The following is a 22,942-nucleotide window of genomic DNA, read 5'->3' as shown; positions in this document are numbered from 1 at the left end:
ACAATGCTCTACACCCAGAGGAACATCATTACCCACAATGCTTCTACACCCAGAGGAACATCATTACCCACAATGCTTTACACCCAGAGGAACATCATTACCCACAATGCTCTACACCCAGCGGTACATCATAACCCACAACCCCCTGCTTCACAATGCTCTACACCCAGAGGAACATCATTACCCACAATGCTCTGCACCCAGAGGAACATCATTACCCACAATGCTCTACACCAGCGGACCATCCATTACCCACAACCCCCTGCTTCACAATGCTTTACACCCAGAGGAACATCATTACCCACAATGCTCTACACCCAGAGGAACAGCATTACCCACAACCCCCAGTTTCACCTCTCTGGCCTCATGTGTGTCCGGCACGGTGACCCGGTATGGAGTGTCCGGAATGTCGTAGTATGGCTGGTCCTTATGGATGTCCTGGAAGGAGAGATAGCACCCGTTACCATGGACACAGAGACGGGAGGAGGATTGTGGGTAACGGGCGTGGGGGCGTGGTGTTAGAGACGTACCGCACTGAGAGAGAGAGACAGCGTCTGCAGGATATCCAACATGGTCTTCAGCACTCTACCACTCCACAGCAGGTGAGGAAACCTGGGAGAGAGAGAGAGAGGGAGGGAGGGAGGGGGGGAGAGAGAGAGGGAGACACAGACAGAGAGAGAGAGAGAGAGAGAGAGAGAGAGAGAGAGAGAGAGAGAGAGAGAGAGAGAGAGAGGGAGACGCAGAGAGAGAGAAGGCCATGGGAATGTTAATTATTATTTCACTAATTAATTTACAGAAATAAAGGTCTGCTGGGAAGGATGATGTATTTAACACATATAATAGAATAATCTCTAGACCAAAGCCTGTGTGAATGAGCTCAGAACGGACTATCCTTATGAAGTTCTGTGCCCATCTGAGCCCGGAGCACAACCAGAGAAATCTACAGGGGAATAACTGAACGTTTCTGCCAGTCAGAGATTAACCCTGCACTCACGTATCAACTAGAGATTAACCCTGAACTCACGTTTCAGCCAGAGATTAACCCTGAATTCACGTTTCAGATAGAGATTAACCCTGAACTCACGTTTCCGCCAGGCCAGAGATTAACCCTGAACTCAAGTTTCAGCTAGAGAGTAACCCTGAACTCACGTTTCAGCTAGAGATTAACCCTGAACTCACGTTTCAACTAGAGATTAACCCTGAACTCACATTTCAGCAAGAGATTAACCCTGAACTCACGTTTCAGCCAGAGATTAACCCTGAACTCACGTTTCAGCTACAGACTAACCCTGAAATCACGTTTCAGCTAGAGATTAACCCTGAACTCACGTTTCAGCCAGAGATTAACCCTGAACTCACGTTTCAGCAAGAGATTAACCCTGAACTCACGTTTCAGCTACAGATTAACCCTGAAATCACGTTTCAGCTAGAGATTAACCCTGAACTCACGTTTCAGCCAGAGATTAACCCTGAACTCACGTTTCAGCAAGAGATTAACCCTGAACTCACGTTTCAGCCAGAGATTATCCCTGAACTCACGTTTCAGCTAGAGATTAACCCTGAACTCACGTTTCAGCCAGAGATTAACCCTGAACTCACGTTTCAGCCAGAGATTAACCCTGAACTCACGTTTCAGCCAGAGATTATCCCTGAACTCACGTTTCAGCTAGAGATTAACCCTGAACTCACGTTTCAGCTAGAGATTAACCCTGAACTCACGTTTCAGCCAGGCCAGAGAGGTACTTATCCGCCACTCTGCGGATCCGCTTGTGGGTGTGGTTAAAGTTTACCAATAAGAACTGGGCATGGCGTTCTAGCTCCGCCTCCTGCTCTTTGGTCTTTGGCTGAGCAAGAGAATGAAGGAGAGAAAAAAATAGGGGAAATTAGGGGAGTAAATAACTTGTTTTTGAAATAATTTATTTGGCCATTTTCCACACCTACCTTGTCCACCATCATCTGAAGGAAGACGTCAAAGACCTTGTCACCAACAGCGATGACACACTGCATCATACCTGCAGAGAGAGGCAGCACAGTCAGGCACAGAGAGGCAGCACAGTCAGGGACATGGGGGTGTGCCCGTACGTCTTCCCTCTGGTCAAATTACCCACAATGCCCCAGCACAGTGTGCTGTAGGAGATTCAGCCTTTCAGAGGACACTCTGGTGTTCTGTTCAACCTGGCTCTTTCAACATGCCACCTAATCATCCCCTGATTTCATTGGCTAAAGGATTATTCTCTCCTTCTCCACCTCAGCTGGTATGTGGTGAGCGTTCTGGCGCAAAATGGCTGCCGTTACATCACCCAGGTGGTGCTGCACATTGGTGGTGGTTGAGGCGAGTTTCCCCCTCATCACTGTAAAAGCACTTTCAGTATGGGAAAAGCACAATATAACTGTAAAGATTCACACATACACACACACACACGGGCACGCACACACACACACACACACACACACACACACACACTCAGACACACACACACACACACACACACACACACACTCAGACACACACACACACACACACACACACACTCAGACACACACACACTCAGACACACACACACACACACACACACACACACACTCACACACACACACACTCACACACACACTCACACACACACACACACACACACACACACTCAGACACACACACACTCAGACACACACACACACACACACACACACACACACTCAGACACACACACACACACACAGACACACACACACACACACACACACACACACACACACACACTCAGACACACACACACACACACACACACACACACACACACACACACACGGCTCACCGGACTTGTCCTTCTGGATGGCTTTGTCCTGGAAGTATCGGAACATGACCTGGAACCGGTCCGGATCAGCGGACCGGAGCACTCTGGGAGAGGGGGGGGGGTGTGATGTCACTGCTGCACATGTCAACACCAGATACTGACACACCTGACTCACAAAGTGTTAACATGGATAAAATAAAATAATAAATAATAATAATAAATTAAATAAAAGAAAACGATTAAATAAAAACACCAAGGAATCAGTAAATACACTGAGACATCAGGAGCTTCTGCACTCCAACAGCAGGACAGAGGGTTCAGCAGAGAGTCCAAATGTGACCCAAGGTCATTTAGGTGCCGGGAGCCCCTCCCCCCCATAGGAGCCCCCCCCCCCCCATAGGAGCCCCTCCCCCCCATAGGGCCCACCTGATGTGCTCCAGGCGGTACACGGACAGCAGGTAGGTGGACATGGCGAAGTCCAGCTTGTTGACCAGGGCCACCACCTCAGGCGGGGGGTCCAGCAGGTTGACGATGGTGCTGCGCAGGTCATTCAGCTCCGCCTGGGGGGGGCGTTTACAACACTGAGCTCTGAGCTCTCACCGGTGTGATGGTGTAATGGTGAGCTCTTACTGGTGTCGTGATGGTGTGATGGTGTAACATTGTGATGGTGTAATGGTGTTACGGTGTGATGGTGTGATGGCGTAACATTGTGATGGTGTGATGGTGTAACATTGTGATGATGTAATGGTGTGATGGTGTGATGGTGTAATGGTGTAACATTGTGACGGTGTAATGGTGTTACGGTGTGATGGTGTAACATTGTGATGGTGTGATGGTGTATCATTGTGATGGTGTAATGGTGAGATGGTGTAACATTGTGATGGTGTAATGGTGTGATGGTGTAACATTGTGATGGTGTAATGGTGTGATGGTGTAACATTGTGATGTGTGATGGTGTAATGGTGAGATGGTGTAACATTGTGATGGTGTAACATTGTAATGGTGTAATGGTGTGATGGTGTAATGGTGTAACATTGTGATGGTGTGATGGTGTAACATTGTGATGGTGTAATGGTGTGATGGTGTGATGGTGTAATGGTGTAACATTGTGACGGTGTGATGGCGTGATGGTGTGATGGGGTAATGGCGTAACATTGTGATGGTGTGATGGTGTAATGGTGTGATGGCGTGATGGTGTGATGGTGTGATGGTGTGATGGGGTAATGGCGTAACATTGTGATGGTGTGATGGTGTGACGGCAAGCTCTTACCGGGGTGACGGTGTCGTTCTTCAGGGCGGAGTTGTACTGCAGCTCAGAGCGCAGTGGCTCTCCGCTGGGGAAGGTGAGGATGGGGGACTTGGTGGCGATTTCACACACCCCCTCATACCACTCCTCTGGCCACAAGCCTGCAGGAGGGACAGGGTTACTCACACTCACACTCACACTCACACTCACACACTCACACACACTCACACACCACTCCTCTGGCCACAGGCCACAGGAGGGACCGGACACAGCATGAGAACGCCAACATTGGGTTTTACAGAGCCTGGGGTTCCAGAGAGTGGGGTCTAGGGGTCCACATAGAGACAGCCCAGGGTTCCACAGAGCAGGGCTTAGCGTTCTAGAGAGAGGTGGCCTAGGGTTATATAGAGAGGAGCCTAGGGTTCCACAGAGTCGGCCCTACACTGTCGGAAAAAAAAATGGTTCCAAAAGGAATAAATGGATTCCATAGAATAACCCTGCTGCATCCAGGTCAAGGGTTCATTGTTGGGCCAAAGGGTTCTTTGTCTGGGAGCTTTCACACACCACACCTATGACAGAGGCTTCCAGAGAGAACGTAAAAGTGTTCATCTGTGGACCCAAGCCGAAGAGGACTGATTAATGTTTCCATGCCTACCAGAGCCCTCCACAGCGAAGCCCATGACCACGGAGTAGAGCCAGAAGTCCCGGAACAGCTTCTGCAGCCTGGGCTTGGGCTCCTTAATGAGGGGCAGCCTCCGGGTCAGCTGGGGGGGAGACAACATCCCATAATGAGCAGGGAGAGCAGCATCTAGTGACAGGTCATGTGACAGGTCATGTGTAAGCATGCAGAACCAACAGAGCTGGGTCTGCAGCTTGGGCACTGCAGAAAAACATTCGCTCGTATCCTCAAATCATCCAATTCCTGAACTGAAAATGAATTTAGCCCATCCCGACCAGTAGATGCAAAACTATGAAATGAGAACAGAACATGTGTGTGTGTGTGTGTGTGTGTGATTATGAGTGTGTTTGTGTGTGTTTTGGGGAGGTTGAATGCAGTTGCTGAACTGAAAATTTGTGGGTTGCAAAACTTTACTGTAAACTGATCATTGATCTCAAGGAAAATGGATGAAAGGAAGTTGAGATCTGTGAGCAGTTTTAAGCAGTGGAGCCCAACCATGCAGGGCCGAGAGGATGCAGGCTTTCACTGCAGCTGATTAGGTCCCTCCTCTCAGGCTGAAGGTGTGTTAATTAGTGAAATCAGCTGGTGTGGTGATTGGGTATAATTGGGTCCATACCCCAGCAGTCCCAGTGCACTGACTGGTGAGTGGAATATGTGTCAGAAGCAGCAGACGGACAGGGGAAGAGTTAAAGTGATTTAAACTTAGCAGGACATTTCTGCGTGTTGTTTGAACTGGACGGTGTTTGCTTTTGGGAGACAGACATCAAAGTTCACGATTGTTACTTTGCACTTTTCTACCAGCAGTGTATGCGACAGATTCAGTACACCAGCACGAGAATCACCAAGACACAAACGGGTAAGACTGCGTCAAATGAGTGTGAAATTACCTCCTATAACGGGGACAGGATTCTCACACAACTTGAGTGGCGATCGTGTATACTGTAGTTACATGAGCTAGTTTCAGGCTGAAAAATCTGGATTGAATATGTTTTTTACCTGGCCAGGAGATACGATTACAACTTTTATTTAATATGTAATATTTTTAAATCTGGCAGCAGAGGGATATAAAAGTAAATATAACGAAACTCTTCAAAGAAATAACTCATTTTTAGATGCGAGAATATAACAGAACATTATGAAATGATGTGTATTTAATCCATACACATCATTTCATAATGTTCTGTTATATTCTCGCATCTAAAAATGAGTCATCCTCACAGAGAGAAGTAGAGTTGGAAACCGCTCCAGAGACGGGAGAGTGGGTGAAATAAACCTCAGATACAGTCTAAAATGGTTCCTGTTAATGTCAGGGTGAAAACTATAAGGGATGCTTCAATGCCTTTTAAAACCTTGAACAGAACAGTGAGCTCTTAAGTACGGGTTTGCAGCATGTCAAAAAGAGAACAAAGGGCTTTGTCTTTAAAAAGACTACGCCACACGGTGTGTTTAAAAGCAGTCAGGCGGCAGTCAGCGGCTGTAATCACGCCGTCTGCGTTAATAACAGTGAAGTCGTGCAGCTACAGTCCTCTCAAAGGGACGTACAGTCAGCCGCAGTCGTTTTGGGAGCATTCCATTGAGGTGGCAGAATTGCGCAGGGGCAGCAGGATGATTGGGCAACAGTGCTGTATTTGACGAGCTCCGTCTCTCTCTCTCGGACCCCGCTGACCCCGCTGAAGCACGGTAAACAGAGTACGCTTCCTGCCGGGGGTCTGCTGAGAGGCAGCGCCAAAACAGAAATACCAGACCAGTCGAGGGCCGCCGATAAGAACGAATACAGGACTACATTTAAAATGGCAGGGGGTGTATGGGACTACATTCAAAATGGCAGGACTGTATGGGAGTACATTCAAAATGGCGGGAGTGCCTGTCGGTTTGTGGGTGGTCGAGGCATCAACCAACGTGCATTACATATGGTTGGCATTACATATGGTTGGCATTTATATAGCGCCTTTATCCAATGCGCTGTACAACTGATGCATCATTCACCCATTCATACACACACTCACACACCAACGGCGATTGGCTGCCATGCAAGGCGCCGACCAGCTCGTCAGGAGCATTTGGGCGTTAGGTGTCTTGCTCAGGGACACTTCGACACAGCCCGGGCGGGGGATCGAACCGGCAACCCTCCGACTGCCAGACGACTGCTCTTACTGCCTGAGCCATGTCGCCCTGTACATATGAAATGCATATAAACGTATAACCCCCCCCCCCCCCCCCAGGATGTGGTTCCTTGTGGTTGCGGCAGTTTCCTGTCTCCTGCTGCCCTCCTCCCACGGGGGGGTGAAGGGCCTGAAGGAGCACTTCGAGGACCCGGCGGGGGCCAAGGCGGTGGACCCGCGCAGCCGGGCCGAGGGCGGGGAGGTGGACGTGGAGGCCGTCCCGCTGGACTTCCACAAGGAGAACACGGTCACCAGCGTCCTGCCGGCCGAGGGCCTGGAGGACGAGGACCTGGAGGACGAGGACTACATCGACTTCGACAAGATCCTGGCCGGCGAGGAGGACGACTACGGCGACGGGGACAAGATCGACGAGATCGCCACGCCGGCGCCGGAAGTGGACATCTTCGCCGAGCCGTCCGACCCCAAGGTGCGCCGGGCGCGGCTGCTCCGCCTGTTCCACGGCCAGACGCGCATCCAGCGCCTCAACATCGTCAACGCCAACTTCGGCTTCAACCTCTACCGCAGCCTGCGCAACGACTTCAACCAGACCGACAACATCCTGCTGGCGCCCGCCGGCATCTCCATCGCCATGGGGATGATGGACCTGGGCACGGGGCCCGAGACGCACCGCCAGCTCTACCGGGCGCTGGGATTCGCCGACTTCGTCAACGCCAGCGCGCACTACGACGACCAGACCGTGCACAAGCTCTTCCGCAAGCTCAGCCACAGGCTCTACCGCCGAAACTTCGGCTACACCCTGCGCTCCGTCAGCGACCTCTACGTGAAGCGCGACATCCCCGTGTCCGACGGCTTCCGGACCGAGGCCAAGAACTACTACTTCGCCGAGCCGCAGTCCGTGGACTTCCAGGACTCGGCGTTCCTGGAAAAGGCCAACCGGAGAATCGAGAAACTGACCAAGGGTCTGATCAAGGAGCCCCTGAAGAGCGTGGACCCCAACATGGTGCTGATGCTCCTCAACTACCTCTACTTCAAAGGTAAAGTCCTCCTCAACTACCTCTACTTCAAAGGTAAAGTCCTCCTCCAGTCTACTTAACTGGATGGATACCATGTAGTGCAGGGTGCATCAAATCCAGCCTGGTTTTCTTTTTGCCCGGGTAATTAACTGAACAACTAGAGCTACCGATTGGCCAGACTGTCTTCATACCGACTCCCAAGTAAAGGAAAGCCAGATCTTGGCCTTCGTTTTATTACACTTTGTGATCTGATGTACCGATTTGTATCAAATCTCAAGACATGAAACGATGCGGTGGGATGTCTCCCTGCAGGAACGTGGGAGCAGAAGTTCCCCAAGGACGCCACGTTCTCGCAGAACTTCCGCGTGACGGAGAAGTACAGCGTGCGCGTTCCCATGATGCAGAACCGCGGCAGCTTCATGGCGGCGGCCGACCACGAGCTTCAGTGCGACGTTGTCCAGCTGCCCTACGTGGGGAACGTCAGCATGCTGGTGGTCGTGCCGCGCAAGCTCTCCGGCATGCGCAAGCTCGAGCAGGACATCTCCGCCACCGTCGTCAGCAAGTGGATCAGCAACATGACCAACAGGTGCGTGCCCTTGGCCACGGACACAAAACCGCCGACCGTTACTCAGCCTGGGTTACTCAGCCTGTCCTAAGGGCCGCTCAACAGCCGGTCCTGAGGGCCACAGTGTCTGCAGGTTTTCCCTCCAACCCTGCAGTACATCACCTGATTTCACCATTTTACCTGCTTGGGTCAGGAAATAAGCGAATTTGTGAAATGTGGTGTTGTAGTGCAAGTAGGCCCCGGGATCAGCCCTGCTTTGTGAAGTAGGCCCCGGGATCAGTCCTGCTTTGTGAAGTAGGCCCGGGATCAGTCCTGCTTTGTGAAGTAGGCCCCGGGATCAGTCCTGCTTTGTGAAGTAGGCCCCGGGTTACACCACATCTCCAAACACACCATGTGGTAAACAGAGGCTATCTTCTGCCAAACAGTACAGGAGCTGTCCGAGCGGTTTACACGACCATTGGCCTGGTGACCAGGCGATAGGGAGAACACAAATGTATACATATGAACTGGTGGAAAAACAAACAAACGGACTCATCGCGGTGACAGTTCTCTTTTTCTTCCAGAACACGAGTGGTTGTATTTCCCAAATTTAAACTGGAGAAGAACTATGACCTCATCGCCAACATGAAAGAGCTGGGACTAAAAGACCTGTTTGAGGAAACTGGAGACTTCTCCCGCCTGAGCTCAGAGAAGCTCACAGTAAACTGGGTAAGGGCGTCTGTGCCGTCCTCAGATTTATCAGCCCCAACAAATACAGTACTCTATTTAGGATTACCTGACTGGAATATGAAATTAATCATTTTCTGTCGTTAAAAAGCTGAAGAGATGATGTTGATTGGATATAAAAAGCAGGAATTTGGCAGTCTCGCACGCCCAGCTGGTCCAATAAAACACAGCGTTGGTTTGGATATGTGTGAGACAGCTGAAACATGAAGGCCTGGTTTCCCAGCTGGTCTCAGACACAGATTAAGTGTAGTCCTGCACTAAATCTGTGTGGAGAATTGCGGTCTCTCCCTGTGTGTCTCTGACTCCCTCTCTCTCTCCGTGTCTCTGACTCTCTCCCTGTGTGTCTGACTCTCTCTCTCTCTCTCTCTCTCTGTCTCTGACTCTCTCCCTGTGTCTCTGACTCCCTCTCTCCCTGTGTGTCTCTGACTCTCTCCCTGTGTGTCTGACTCTCTCTCCCTGTGTGTCTCTAACTCCCTCTCTCTCCCTGTGTGTCTCTGACTCTCTCCCTGTGTCTCTGACTCTCTATCTCCCTGTGTGTCTCTGACTCTCTATCTCCCTGTGTGTCTCTGACTCTCTCTCTCCCTGTGTGTCTCTGACTCCCTCTCTCTCCCTGTGTGTCTCTGACTCCCTCTCTCTCCCTGTGTGTCTCTGACTCTCTCTCTCTCCCCCTGTGTGTCTCTGACTCCCACTCTCTCTGCGTGTCTCCCTCTCTCTCCCTGCCTGTCTCTGACTCCCTCCCTGTGTGCGTTTGACTCCCGTTGGCAGCTGAAGCACCAGGGCACGATCACGGTGAACGAGGAGGGCACGGAGGCGGCCGCGCTGACTCAGGTGGGCTTCATGCCCCTCTCCACACAGACGCGCTTCGTCGTGGACCGGCCCTTCCTCTTCCTCATCTACGAGCACCGTACCAACTGCCTCGTCTTCATGGGCCGAGTGGTGGACCCCTCCCAGAACTAACCGCCCGGGCACCGCACACGCATACATACAGACACACACGTACACATGCAGACATGAACAAGCACACAATCCCACATCCATAATCTCTCTCTCTCTCTATCGGTCTGACACACACACACACAAACACACACAGTAAATGTAATCCGATAACCCACCCTCCAGGCCAGACTGGGGTCAGAGCCGTTTGGTGTCTGTTAATGTTCCACCTGCAGGGTACTGAGGAGACCGTAGTACACCGCAAAGCCAGGAAATGTTCTCACAATGTTACTCAAACTGTAGGGCCCTCACAGTGAAACATTCTCACAGCGTTACTCCTTATAATGTTGAGGACCTGCATGTTTGTGCAAGAGCTGGAGGAGTTCACCAGTCTGGGCCAACAATACCAAGCTTCTCAGTGTTTGTGCAAAAGTCTGTTTTATCTGCAATAGAATGTCATGTACCAAACTATATATGAAGGCCAAAGTCATTTGATACTGTAGAATTGCGTTTTGAATCCTGTACGGGACCCAGGATCACACATGTGAAATAAAAAGAATTGTGGTGAAAAAGTTGCTCATCTTCTCAGTAATAATATGACGTCAAATTGATGTGAACTTCAAAGCAGAGACTGCATGGGAACCACTTGTCCAGTCAACATCGTGTTTTGCAAGCTGAGTAAATATTTGTTGCAGAAGTTAAACCCTAACTAAATACAGTCAGAACTGATTCCATTACACTTAATGGGTTAATTAGCATAATTGCTTGAACACAGCATTACATTTTTGTTTAAACAGGATGCATGACGGACTTTCTCTGACCAAATGAACCTTACACTACTGACCACTGCTGACCCCTCTGTGCAAAGGCCCCCCACCCCACGTCCCCACAGAAAGGGCCCTCGTGTGCATCCCATAATACTATTCAGGGCTCTCCGGGTCATTAGCTGCAGCGTCAGTTCCTCTGCTGCGGGGGGGGTGTGTGTCACCAGGTTCACCCTCAGCCTGATCACCCGCTAGAGCAAACACGCGCCAGAGAACACACACCAGAGAACACACGCCAGAGAACACGCAGAACTGTGTGTGCAAGCACACGCCACCCCCCCCTACACACCGCAGGCCGATTAAAACAGGCAGATTTGGGAAACCCTGAAACGCAGAAAGCCCCCTCTTACCACAGCGATGACGGGAATGAGCACGCCCAGGTTACCCGCACTGCTGGAGGCCTGCAAGAGGAAACAAACACAACAACCTCAAACATCTTCACTCAGTCATCACGCTATCAACAACCTCAAACACCTTCACTCAGTCATCACGCTATCAACAACCTCAAACACCTTCACTCAGTCATCACGCTATCAACAACCTCAAACACCTTCACTCAGTCATCACGCTATCAACAACCTCAAACACCTTCACTCTGTCATTAATCACGCTATCAACAACCTCAAACACCTTCACTCAGTCATCACGCTATCAACAACCTCAAACACCTTCACTCAGTCATCACACTATTCAACAACCTCAAACACCTTCACTCAGTCATTAATCACGCTATTCAACAACCTCAAACACCTTCACTCAGTCATTAATCACGCTATTCAGCTTACACTTTCATCCAAAGCCACTTACAGTTGATTAGACTAGGCAGGAGACAATAGCCCAGGAGCAATTTGGGGTTAAGGGCCTTGCGCAAGGGCCCCAACAGCTGCATTGATCTTATTGTGGCTACACCGGTGTGGGTGGGGGTGGGGTGTGGGTGGTGTAGGGTGTGGTACTGGGTATGAGGTGAGGTGCAGGTGGGGTGTGGGTAGAGGTGGGGTGCGGGCGGGTTGGGGTGCGGGTGAGGTGCAGGTGGGGTAGAGGTAGGGTGTGGGAAGAGGTTGGGTGCGGGTGGGGTGCAGGTACAGGTGATATGGTGTTCACTCAGGTACAGGTACAGGTGATATGGTGTTCACTCAGGTACAGGTGAGAGTCTGACCTTCAGGGCGGGGCCCTTGTCGCTGGCCCTCTCGCTGGCCCTCTTGCCCTCCAGGCCCAGCTGGACGAACAGCTCCAGCAGGTTCACCAGCAGCTCGTCCACCAGCTGCTCCCCCTGCAGGTTAGCCGCGATGTTCGCCAACGCGTTTATCACAGCCAGGGAGCAGTGCCTGTGTACACACACACACACACACACACACATTATATACACACACACACACACACACACACACACACACAGCGTTTATCACAGCCAGGGAGCAGTGCCTGTACACACACACACACACACACACACACACAGCGTTTATCACAGCCACAGACTGTTGTTAAGTGTCTGTTGGCAACTTTGTGTCTGCATCTGCTGCTCTGTCTTGTGGTGTACCCCAAGGTTCTGTTTTTGGTCCGATTCCGTTTGCACTATACATGCCTCCCCTTGGGCAGATTATTACTAAAGGTATTACGCATTACGGTTATGCCGATGATATTCAGTTACATCTTTCCTTCAAGCCTGAAAAACCTGACAAGTTGGTTGTTTTGCATGATTATTCAGATGCCATTAAGGGTTGGATGGCAAGACAATCCCTGGACCTGAATGCAACAATAAAACAGGTTATTTTTGCTCGTGACAAAATGGCTCCCAAGGTTAAACGGTGTATTGGTTCCCTTTCTTCATGGGTTTGGTCTAGTCTCAGAAACCTAGGTGTTATTTTTGACCAGGCCTTGAGCTTTGGTCAGCATATTAGGTTGTTGACTTGTTCCAAGTGAGGAACATTGCGAAACCCCAGCCCATTCTGTCAGGACCCATGTTGGAGATGATTCCTCGCTCATTCATTAATAGTCTCACGTAGATTACTGTAATTCCCTCTTTACATGTCTCAGCAAGTCCATGTTTATTTATCCATGTTTTGCATCTGAAGCACTTTGTGACTTTGCGATTAGAAAAGTGCAAAATGAATAAATTGTACTCACACACACACACACACACACACACACAGATAAACACATGTGTATTTAGCATAGGTGCAGTGTCTAAAATAAAACAGAGAACCCTGGTCTTACCGGTATCCATGGTCTTTGTAGTCTTTGGTGGAGTAAACTACAGAACTGGCTTTCACACTGATCTGCTGGAACAGATTCCACACCTCCTGGTAAATGTATTGCTGAGGGAGAAAGAGAAATCAAACCCTGAACCACATGAGAGCACCACACGTATGACTCATAACCCTGTGAAATGTATTCAAAAACAGCAAAGCCACTGCACTATTTTAGGAATTGCCCAACTCAAATCCTCTCATAGCAGCTCCAGTACTGGAGATGTTTAAATCACTTCATTTCTCAGTAAAAGGGCGTAAACGCAGGCAGCAGATGATGCAGGTGTTGTGTGGGGGGCCTACGTTGCCGGTGATGACCATGCATGAGTGTTGGGCCTACGTTGCCGGTGATGACCATGCATGAGTGTGGGGCCTACGTTGCCGGTGATGACCATGCATGAGTGGGGGGCCTACGTTACGGGGGTGGGTGTGGGGCCTACGTTGCCGGTGATGACCATGCAGCCCAGCTGGTCGGTGATGAGCACGTCCAGCGGAGATGGCGGCTGGCAGAACTTCTGCTGCAGGATCTGCAGGATGGGCTCCATGACGCGCGGTGTGTCCCTCAGGGCCACCGCGATGTGCCCCAGCGCGCGGATCGTGTGGTCCGGGATCAGGTGGGCCTCCCTGAGAACCAGCGCCATCATCGTCACCATAACTACTGCCACCATCATCACCATCACCATAACGACTGTCACCATCACCACCATCATCACCATAACTACTGCCACCATCATCACCGTCACCATAACTACTGCCACCATCATCACCATCACCATAATCACCACCATCATCACCATAACTACTGCCACCATCATCACCGTCACCATAATCAGCACCATCATCACCATGACAACCATCATCATCATCATCATCATTATCATAACTACCACCACCACCATCATCACCACCATCATCATTATCATAACTACTACCACCATCATCACCATCATCACCATGACTACCATCATCATCATTATCATAACTACCACCACCACCATCATCACCATCACCATGACGATCACCATGACTACCATCATCATCACCATCACCATAATCACCATCACCATTATCATAACTACTACCACCATCATCACCATCATCATCATCACCATGACTACCATCATCATCATAATTATCATAACTACCACCACCACCATCATCATCATCATCATCATTATTATAACTACCACCACCATCATCACCAACACCATGACGATCACCATGACTACCATCATCATCACCATCACCATGACGATCACAGTCGTCATGGCCGTACGTACTTGTCGCTCTCCTGGGAGATGTACAGGCGGTTGGAGAGGCTCGCCAGGAATGCTTCAACGATCACAGGGTCCATCGTCAGGCCCGATTTCAGACACCTGGGGGAGAGGAGCACGTTACCTTCATAAACTTTTTCATTAAATAAATGAAATTACAATTGTAAAATTTTGGGTTTACTCATACCCATTATCTAACAGTACATTTTGCATAAAGATCAGAAACCTTTCAGTGTGACACACATGCAAAAAGAGCAGACGTCAGGCTCTGTGAGCGTGCCGTCTGATTGGGGCAGAGTGTGGGAGGGGCTATAAGAGTGGCGTATGATTGGTGCGGAACACGCTGGAAGACCGGGGCGCTCACCTGCAGATGTTGTCGATGGAGATGTCCCTCAGCTGCTCATACATGGAGGGCTGGCCCTTCTTATTGGCCAGCACACTGAGCGTGGAGGACTGGGAGTGCTCATTGGTCACGCTGATTTTAATATCGCCCGCACCTGCAGACAGAGGGAGGGGTCACACTCAGCGGGACAGCCCCTGTAGCCACACACTCCCTCTCACACCCCAAGTTCTGTACAGGTAAGGGTGTGGCAGGCTCACCTGTGCTGTGCTGGTAAGGGTGCGGTGTACAGGTGAGGGTGTAGTGGTACAGGTGAGGGTGTGGTGTACAGGTGAGGGTGTAGTGGTACAGGTGTGGTGTACAGGTGAGGGTGTGGTGTACAGGTGAGGGTGGTACAGGTGAGGGTGTAGTGGTACAGGTGTGGTGTACAGGTGAGGGTGGTACAGGTGAGGGTGTGGTGTACAGGTGAGGGTGGTACAGGTGAGGGTATACCTGTGCTGTACTGGCTGTGGTATTTATAGAGCTTCACCAGCACAGGGGACGGCACCACCAGGAAGTCCCTCAGAGACGTGGTGACGGAGTGAGCCACCACAGGAAACCTCTCACACAGCCGGCCAAGACCCTGCGGACCACATCATCACCATCATCATCATCAACATCACCATTATTCTCATTATCATCATCATCATCATCACCAACATCACCATTATTCTCATTATCATCATCATCATCATCATTATCACCACCATCATTATCATCATCATCATCATTATCACCACCATCATTATCATCATCATCATCATCATCATCATCATCAACATCACCATTATTCTCATTATCATCATCATCATCATCATCATCAACATCACCATTACTCTCATTATCATCATCATCATTATCATCATCATCATCATCATCATCAACATCACCATTATTCTCATCATCATCATCATCATCATCATCATCAACATTATCATGATCATCATCACCATCACCATGATCAATATTAACATTATCATCATCATTATAATCATCATCACTAATATTATCACCACCATCATCACTAATATCATCATCATCATCATCATCATCAACATCACCATTATTATCATTATCACCACCATCATTATCATCATCATCATCATCATCATCATCATCATCATCATCACCATTATTCTCATTATCATCATCATCATCATTATCACCACCATCATTATCATCATCATCATCATTATCACCATTATTCTCATTATCATCATCATCATCATCATCATTATCACCACCATCATCACTAATATCATCATCATCATCATCATCAATATTAACATTACCATCATCATTATAATCATCATCACGAATATTATCACCACCATCATCACTAATATCATCATCATCATCATCATCCCTGACTGAGGGCATGTTTCAGGTGCAGCTGAGTTACCTGCAGACAGCAGAGCAGCAGGGGCATGTGAGCGATGATGACTTTACTGGAGGTCTTAGACTGCAGCTTCTCCGAGAGCTTAGTGCAGAGGTTCTCAGCTCCTGGGGGAGGGGGGGGGGCAACAAGAGGTGAGGGGGGGTTTCTGCACACCTTACAGACAGGGTCGTCCTACACCTTACAGACAGGGTCGTCCTACACCTTACAGACAGGGTCGTCCTACACCATACAGACAGGGTCGTCCTACACCTTACAGACAGGGTCGTCCTACACCTTACAGACAGGGTCGTCCTACACCTTACAGACAGGGTCCATCCTACACCTTACAGACAGGGTCGTCCTACACCATACAGACAGGGTCGTCCTACACCTTACAGACAGGGTCGTCCTACACCTTACAGACAGGGTCGTCCTACACCTTACAGACAGGGTCATCCTACACCATACAGACAGGGTCGTCCTACACCATACAGACAGGGTCGTCCTACACCTTACAGACAGGGTCGTCCTACACCTTACAGACAGGGTCGTCCTACACCTTACAGACAGGGTCATCCTACACCTTACAGACAGGGTCGTCCTACACCATACAGACAGGGTCCTTCCTACACCAAGCCGAACAATCAGTGGATCCACATGCAGCACACATCTGTGCATGAGCTGAATTTCTGCAGAACTGAAGGCCTTGGATACGATTGGCTGGTTGAGACACCATGTGACCCAGACCACGGGCTGGATTCCACATTGCTCCCTCCCCTTTCCTAATTCAGAACCGAACCCCACTTGTCGTGGCCTCCGTATTTCATCCGGGCGTTTTGGGGGTCCCCCCCCATGAAGCAGGGGACGGGAGCGTCAGGAAGAAGGCGTGACATTCGGATACGGACCCGGCGCCTCTCTCCCGGGACGCCCTACCTTGCTCATCCTTCACAGCCCACACCATGAGGTCCACGCAGGCGGCGTTGGCCTGGCAACGGAGCTTCAGCTCGCTGTGCAGACGCTCCACGTCGTGCAGGATCTTCTGCAGCTCTGATTGGCTGCTGCTGAACTGCTCCAGGACGAAGTCGTGCACCTCCTTCACAAACGACGTCTGCAGGTCCGCTGGAGGAGGCAGGTCAGAGGTCAGCTCCGCCTCCTCTCCTCCAATCATGGACATTCAATTCACTCTCCTCCAATCAGAAACATAGAGACATAACTCACCTTTCGTGTAGTACAGGGTGTCCCTCAGCATCTTAAACATGGCCACGTACAGAGGGTCACTAAAGGACCGGTAGAACAGAGACACCCCAGGATTCACCTGCAGAACACACACCTGGGTGTAAACGCTGTGTCAGCACTCCTCTGGCCGCAGGTCAAAGGTCAAAGGTCAAAGGTCAAAGGTGAAGAACCGACAGCACTCACCTCAGTGTACTCTGACAGCGTGGCGTCCAGAGTCTTCAGAAAGGCCTCGGAAACGAAGCGCTTTACCTGCAGGAGACGGGCGGGTGAACAGGGAACTCTGGAGAACAGGCCTCCCGGGCCTGTCTGTGGCGCTACATACACAGTTCCCTCCATTTTCTACTTCCTCTTGTAAAGAGCATACTTTTTACACATCATCACTCTGGCTACCTGTTACCTGTGTCCTTTAACGCTAGCACACCTCAGGCTGCTGAACAAACAAAGTACATTGATACAAATAACAGATACAGGTTACAACAATAAAGACAAGATTATATGCATGTTTTCGGTTGTGATCAACATTGCTGCATATGAACATTGCTGCATATGAACATTGTTATTATGAATGTGGATTGCGAGTTATTAGGCCTCCGTGTGTTCTCTGACGGAGATGTGTCCAGGAGCGATGGGGTGGGGAGGTGTGTGTAGGAGGTTGCCTGTGTTGGGTGTGTGTGGGACGTCTGAGGTGTGTGTAGGAGGTGTGTGTGAGATGTGTGTAGGAGGTGTGTGGAGGAGGAGGAGTGATGGGGAGTGTGTAGGAGGAGGTGTGTGTGGGAGGAGTGATGGGGATACTGTACCATTTGCAGGAGGAGGCGCAGCACCTCCAGCGGGACGTCGAACTCCTCGCTGCCGCTGCCGATGAACAGAGGAGAGAGGGAGAAACTGGAGCTGATGGTGGAGAAGTAGTAATCAGGGTCTACGGCACCGCCGTCAGGGAGATACGAGCCTGGGGGAGAGGGAGAGAGGGAGAGAGGGGGGGAGTGACAGAGAGGGAGAGAGAGGGGGGAGGGAGGGGAGAGGGAGAGATGTCAGATTTGTAAACAGGACTACAGGATGAGCAGTAGGGCTCAGTAACGAGGCGTTTCTGTTTTACCTTCAAAATACTGAGAGGACGGGCCGGGAGGGGAGCTGGGAGACGGCCCGCGACCTGGACTGACCTGCAGGAGAAAACAGCCAGCCAATCACACGCTGTTCACACAGACCCACAGCTGCTCTGCAGGATAAAAACCCTGCACAGGAAGGACTGGAGCATTAACAGCAAATTTTCACCTGGGACAGGCGGGAGAGGCTGCAGACTCACCTGGGACAGGTAGGAGAGGCTGCAGACTCACCTGGGACAGGTTGGAGGGGCTGCAGACTCACCTGGGACAGGTAGGAGGGGCTGCAGACTCACCTGGGACAGGTAGGAGGGGCTGCAGACTCACCTGGGACAGGTAGGAGGGGCTGTAGACTCACCTGGGACAGGTAGGAGGGGCTGTAGACTCACCTGGGACAGGTAGGAGGGGCTGTAGACTCACCTGGGACAGGTAGGAGGGGCTGCAGACTCACCTGGGACAGGTAGGAGGGGCTGTAGACTCACCTGGGACAGGTAGGAGGTGCTGCAGACTCACCTGGGACAGGTAGGAGGGGCTGCAGACTCACCTGGGACAGGTTGGAGGTGCTGCTGGTCTTCCTGCGCAGTGCGTCGCCCTGGCAGACGGTGAGCAGCGAGCTGGGCATGATGGAGCGGAAGTCGTTGAAGGAGCGGCGGCGCACGCCCTCCAGCTCATCGGCCACACGCACGGCCTGCTGGGAGCCCCGCGGGAAGAGCTTGGACAGCAGCGACTCATCCGTGCTACTGAACCGCCCGAACGCCCGCGTCACGCCCAGCAGACAGGGCACGGTGTACCTGCACAGGTACTCTGGAACAAACAGAGGAGCGTCACCATTATTCCTTCACTAGCGCTTCATTATTTATAATAACTTCTGCCTTTGAGGTTACAAGTTACTCAACTCAGGGGCCAGCCTATAGCCCTAGTGGCTAAGGTGCTTGACTCGGACCTGGAAGGTTTATGGTTCAAGCCCCACTGTAGCTGTTGGGCCCTGAACCCCATATTGGTCTGGGGGGGCTTAGACCTTGCATAGTCAAATGAACTCTCGATCGCTCTGGATAAAAGTATCAGCTAAATAACTGTTATGTAACGTTAGATACTACACAAAGAAATGCTAATTCTGTGGAAAACAACAGCATGCCTTTTTGAGAAATGAATGCACAGTTTGTGGTTTTCAGGGGTTTTGTACCTTTTTCGCGGTTCTCTGGAGTCTGACACATGTCCAGGAAGGTCTGCATCACGTCCACAACGGCTTCCAAAATCTGAGAGCAAAGCAGACAGGAAGTCCACTTCCTAAGTTTCGGTTTGCTTCAGTGGTGATTGCGGCTTATGGATACTCACACTCCCACATAACAGGACACAAATGCACCGAGATATTCAATGGAAAAAAATCGAGACTGTTTGAAAAGCATTAGCCTAGCATTGCCATTGAACCAAATGTCCAATGTGAGGAGACATCTCTCTGGACCACACTAACCTGATCACATGAGGAGACATCTCTCTGGACCACACTAACCTGATCACATGAGGAGACATCTCTCTGGACCACACTAACCTGATCACAGGAGGAGACATCTCTCTGGACCACACTAACCTGATCACAGGAGGAGACATCTCTCTGGACCACACTAACCTGATCACAGGAGGAGACATCTCTCTGGGACACACTAACCTGATCACGTGAGGAGACATCTCTCTGGGACACACTAACCTGATCACATGAGGAGACATCTCTCTGGGACACACTAACCTGATCACATGGGGAGACATCTCTCTGGGACACACTAACCTGATCACATGAGGAGACATCTCTCTGGGACACACTAACCTGATCACATGGGGAGACATCTCTCTGGGACACACTAACCTGATCACATGGGGAGACATCTCTCTGGGACACACTAACCTGATCACATGAGGAGACATCTCTCTGGGACACACTAACCTGATCACATGGGGAGACATCTCTCTGGGACACACTAACCTGATCACATGAGGAGACATCTCTCTGAGACACACTAACCTGATCACATGGGGAGACATCTCTCTGGACCACACTAACCTGATCACATGGGGAGACATCTCTCTGGACCACACTAACCTGATCACGTGAGGAGACATCTCGATGGGCGACATCGGACAGCAGGGTGACCAGGCAGAAGCTGAAATTCTCTGCAATGGGAAGTACTTCTGCAAGAGGGGGGGAAAAAGCCACTTAACGCATGTGTCACATTCATCCACAGACTAAGCAGGTTAAATAATTTGTAGAAACGTTGTGTAAAAGTACAAGGATGTGGTAATGCAGAAAAACCCGTGTGAGTTTAAGACGTAATCACCTCTGCCCTTTCTCCCCGTGCTCTCCTCGATCCACTGCACGCGCGGGAGGCCCTGCAGCAGGCCCAGCAGGTACGGGACGATGACGTCTTTGCACTGCGAAAACACCCCCGCCGTCAGTCCCCATGCAACGGGCTACAAGGGGCTTCATGCGGCCCAAACGTCACACGTCTGAAGTCACGTGAAAACGATAAACTGCTTTCGGGTTGCCACACGCTATAACTGACTCGCAGCAGGAGAGCATAATCTGAAACAGGAGCAGTTTAAGTGATTTTAGCTACTTTCCCTGCATTAGCTGAGCCAGTGCTGGTAAACAAGCTGGACTATCTGGGAGCTGGTCTGAAATGGTCAACCAAGTACCAGTTTTTTTCTAAACCTGGCTTGAGTTGTTTTTTTTTTTTTCCAGCAAGGTTCATTTCAGTGGTTAATACAGGTTTGTACAGGTAGCAGTTGAAATTGTACTTCCCTCTAGGGTCTTTCAGCGCACTTATCCCTGGTTATGGGTATGCACTTTGTTGTACGTCGCTCTGGATAAGAGCGTCTGCCAAATGCCATTAATGTAATGTAATGTAAAATATAAACTCGCGTTATAGTTAATGCTCAACGTTACCTGCAAGCCGGACTCCACCAGAAAGATACCCAGGGCTATGACCGCATCCCGCCGCCGCTCGTCCAGCTGGTAGATGCCCCTTAAATCCACGGGACACATGCATTGTAGCTTCTGAACCTGAAGCACAAGCACATAGATTGAATGATAGCGGCCGTCACGAACATCCACTAAAACTTCCTTCATAGCCTGCTGACAACGCCTCCACGGACAGGCGATGTGCACGAACTACGACTTTCCAGATTTTGACACATTCCGGCATTTAGCGAGTCTTTTCTAAACCCCTGGTCTTTCAAGATAAACTGTCGTCTAATTACTTGTTGAAAATGTTACGCATTAGTCAAATGAATGACTCTTGATCACAGACCGAAGTTAGTGCATGTAAAGTCCCATCATGTACCATTTGTTCCTCAAAATGATCCGCTCCGTGTCATTGACATTTGGGGGAGTTCTGGGTTTACTTCACGGAACAGCCGTTAGCTGACACACAAGATGCATTTTTAAAAAAGACCACACGTATAACACTTTGGACGTGGTTTATCTAGTGTCACCCAGACGGCTCAGCTAGTCAGTGTATAACAGCGAGAGAAGGTTTCTCAAAATGGCAACATTAACCCTCTGCTAGCGCTAGCTACCGCCTGTTTGCTTCGGTGCAACAAATGGGCTTCTTTGCCTATTTTAGATTATTAACTGTCTGTACCGAACCAGTTAGTTAACCTATCCAATGTCCTGAAACAGACCGATTTCATTACCTAGCTCTGGAAATGTCATGTATATAAACTGGAGCGCAGACTGCTGACGGTCTATATGGTTTATCTTTATTGTGGTTTAGCAAATGTATCGATTACTGACAGTGACAGAATGCCACGACTAGCTAATGAATAAAGCTTGCCACAGTTATCGCCATTGCTCTACGTCTAATGTTAACAGTTACTCGATTTTGAATCAAACCCAACTGTTTCAGATGAATGCCTTTACGTACAACAATAAGTATAACGTTGACGTTGGCAAGAACTGCAGACAGGCTAGATGCAGCCAAACTATTTCGATAGCTAACAAGCTAACCGAGCAGTGGGTTATGGGTGTACATACAACTCTTTATTCCGATGGACGTGGAACAGTTTTTTTTTAAATTGTACTATGCATTAAAAGCATTCATAATTAACTTAATTACTCACCTTTTCAACAGGAGCTGGTCGATGCACCGCTAAGGACCGTGCAAGGGACAAAACTGTGCTAAAATAGAACCCCCGCGATCCTCCCCCCTTTACCGACATATTTGCCTCTCCGGGGGTAATGGATGGATGTATTGGTGGGGAAATGGAAAGTTGGGTGAACAAGGAAGCAACAGTACGGAGAGTCTGGTGGTCCAATAAGAAAACAAAAAAGCGAACATAAACTGAGAAAATACAGACGCATTAACAACTGGTTGAATGTCGTGATTGAATGCTTTATGGGCTGAACTTGTTTTGTAAGTGGGGTTTGATATAACAACA

The 22,942-nt window shown here is 50.0% G+C and overlaps 3 protein-coding genes across 4 annotated transcripts in view; 2 read left to right on the top strand and 1 right to left on the bottom strand.

Moving 5' to 3' along the window:
* pi4kab (phosphatidylinositol 4-kinase, catalytic, alpha b) overlaps positions 1-22,783 on the bottom strand; it is a 54,793-nt gene extending 32,010 nt beyond the window's left edge. For both annotated transcript variants that reach the window (XM_061259900.1, XM_061259901.1), the window contains exons 1-27: positions 22,625-22,783; positions 21,450-21,566; positions 20,842-20,935; positions 20,607-20,695; positions 19,695-19,767; positions 19,056-19,315; positions 18,508-18,571; positions 18,212-18,360; positions 17,598-17,663; positions 17,397-17,493; positions 17,112-17,297; positions 16,203-16,303; positions 15,254-15,383; positions 14,786-14,918; positions 14,428-14,523; positions 13,588-13,771; positions 13,116-13,216; positions 12,058-12,226; positions 11,252-11,302; positions 4,694-4,802; positions 4,063-4,199; positions 3,219-3,352; positions 2,814-2,896; positions 1,942-2,012; positions 1,720-1,844; positions 531-612; positions 355-438 (exon numbers count right to left, since the gene is read on the bottom strand). In XM_061259900.1, the coding sequence (XP_061115884.1) occupies positions 355-438; positions 531-612; positions 1,720-1,844; positions 1,942-2,012; positions 2,814-2,896; positions 3,219-3,352; positions 4,063-4,199; positions 4,694-4,802; positions 11,252-11,302; positions 12,058-12,226; positions 13,116-13,216; positions 13,588-13,771; positions 14,428-14,523; positions 14,786-14,918; positions 15,254-15,383; positions 16,203-16,303; positions 17,112-17,297; positions 17,397-17,493; positions 17,598-17,663; positions 18,212-18,360; positions 18,508-18,571; positions 19,056-19,315; positions 19,695-19,767; positions 20,607-20,695; positions 20,842-20,935; positions 21,450-21,566; positions 22,625-22,723 (3,084 nt within the window). In that variant the 5' untranslated portion in view covers positions 22,724-22,783. The remainder of the gene's footprint in view (positions 1-354; positions 439-530; positions 613-1,719; positions 1,845-1,941; positions 2,013-2,813; positions 2,897-3,218; positions 3,353-4,062; positions 4,200-4,693; positions 4,803-11,251; positions 11,303-12,057; positions 12,227-13,115; positions 13,217-13,587; positions 13,772-14,427; positions 14,524-14,785; positions 14,919-15,253; positions 15,384-16,202; positions 16,304-17,111; positions 17,298-17,396; positions 17,494-17,597; positions 17,664-18,211; positions 18,361-18,507; positions 18,572-19,055; positions 19,316-19,694; positions 19,768-20,606; positions 20,696-20,841; positions 20,936-21,449; positions 21,567-22,624) is intronic.
* mtrfr (mitochondrial translation release factor in rescue) overlaps positions 1-22,942 on the top strand; it is a 221,061-nt gene that overhangs the window by 64,300 nt on the left and 133,819 nt on the right. The window lies entirely within an intron of this gene.
* On the top strand, positions 5,364-10,148 carry serpind1 (serpin peptidase inhibitor, clade D (heparin cofactor), member 1). The gene is made up of 5 exons (XM_061261247.1): positions 5,364-5,573; positions 6,940-7,874; positions 8,166-8,439; positions 8,982-9,126; positions 9,910-10,148. Exons 2-5 carry the CDS (start codon positions 6,941-6,943, stop codon positions 10,099-10,101), a joined length of 1,545 nt encoding a protein of 514 aa, XP_061117231.1. The 5' UTR covers positions 5,364-5,573; position 6,940; the 3' UTR covers positions 10,102-10,148.

The sequence above is a fragment of the Conger conger genome, chromosome 11 (genome assembly GCF_963514075.1).
Source record: "Conger conger chromosome 11, fConCon1.1, whole genome shotgun sequence".
Classification (NCBI taxonomy): Eukaryota; Metazoa; Chordata; class Actinopteri; order Anguilliformes; family Congridae; genus Conger; species Conger conger.
This window is presented reverse-complemented; position numbering and strand designations above follow the sequence as displayed.

Coding starts and splice junctions, on each gene's coding strand:
- serpind1 (XM_061261247.1), top strand. CDS start 6,941: ATGTGGTTCCTTGTGGTTGCGGCAGTTTCCTGTCTCCTGCTGCCCTCC. Junction 7,875..8,165: donor CAACTACCTCTACTTCAAAG/GTAAAGTCCTCC, acceptor GTCTCCCTGCAG/GAACGTGGGAGCAGAAGTTC. Junction 9,127..9,909: donor AGAAGCTCACAGTAAACTGG/GTAAGGGCGTCT, acceptor TCCCGTTGGCAG/CTGAAGCACCAGGGCACGAT.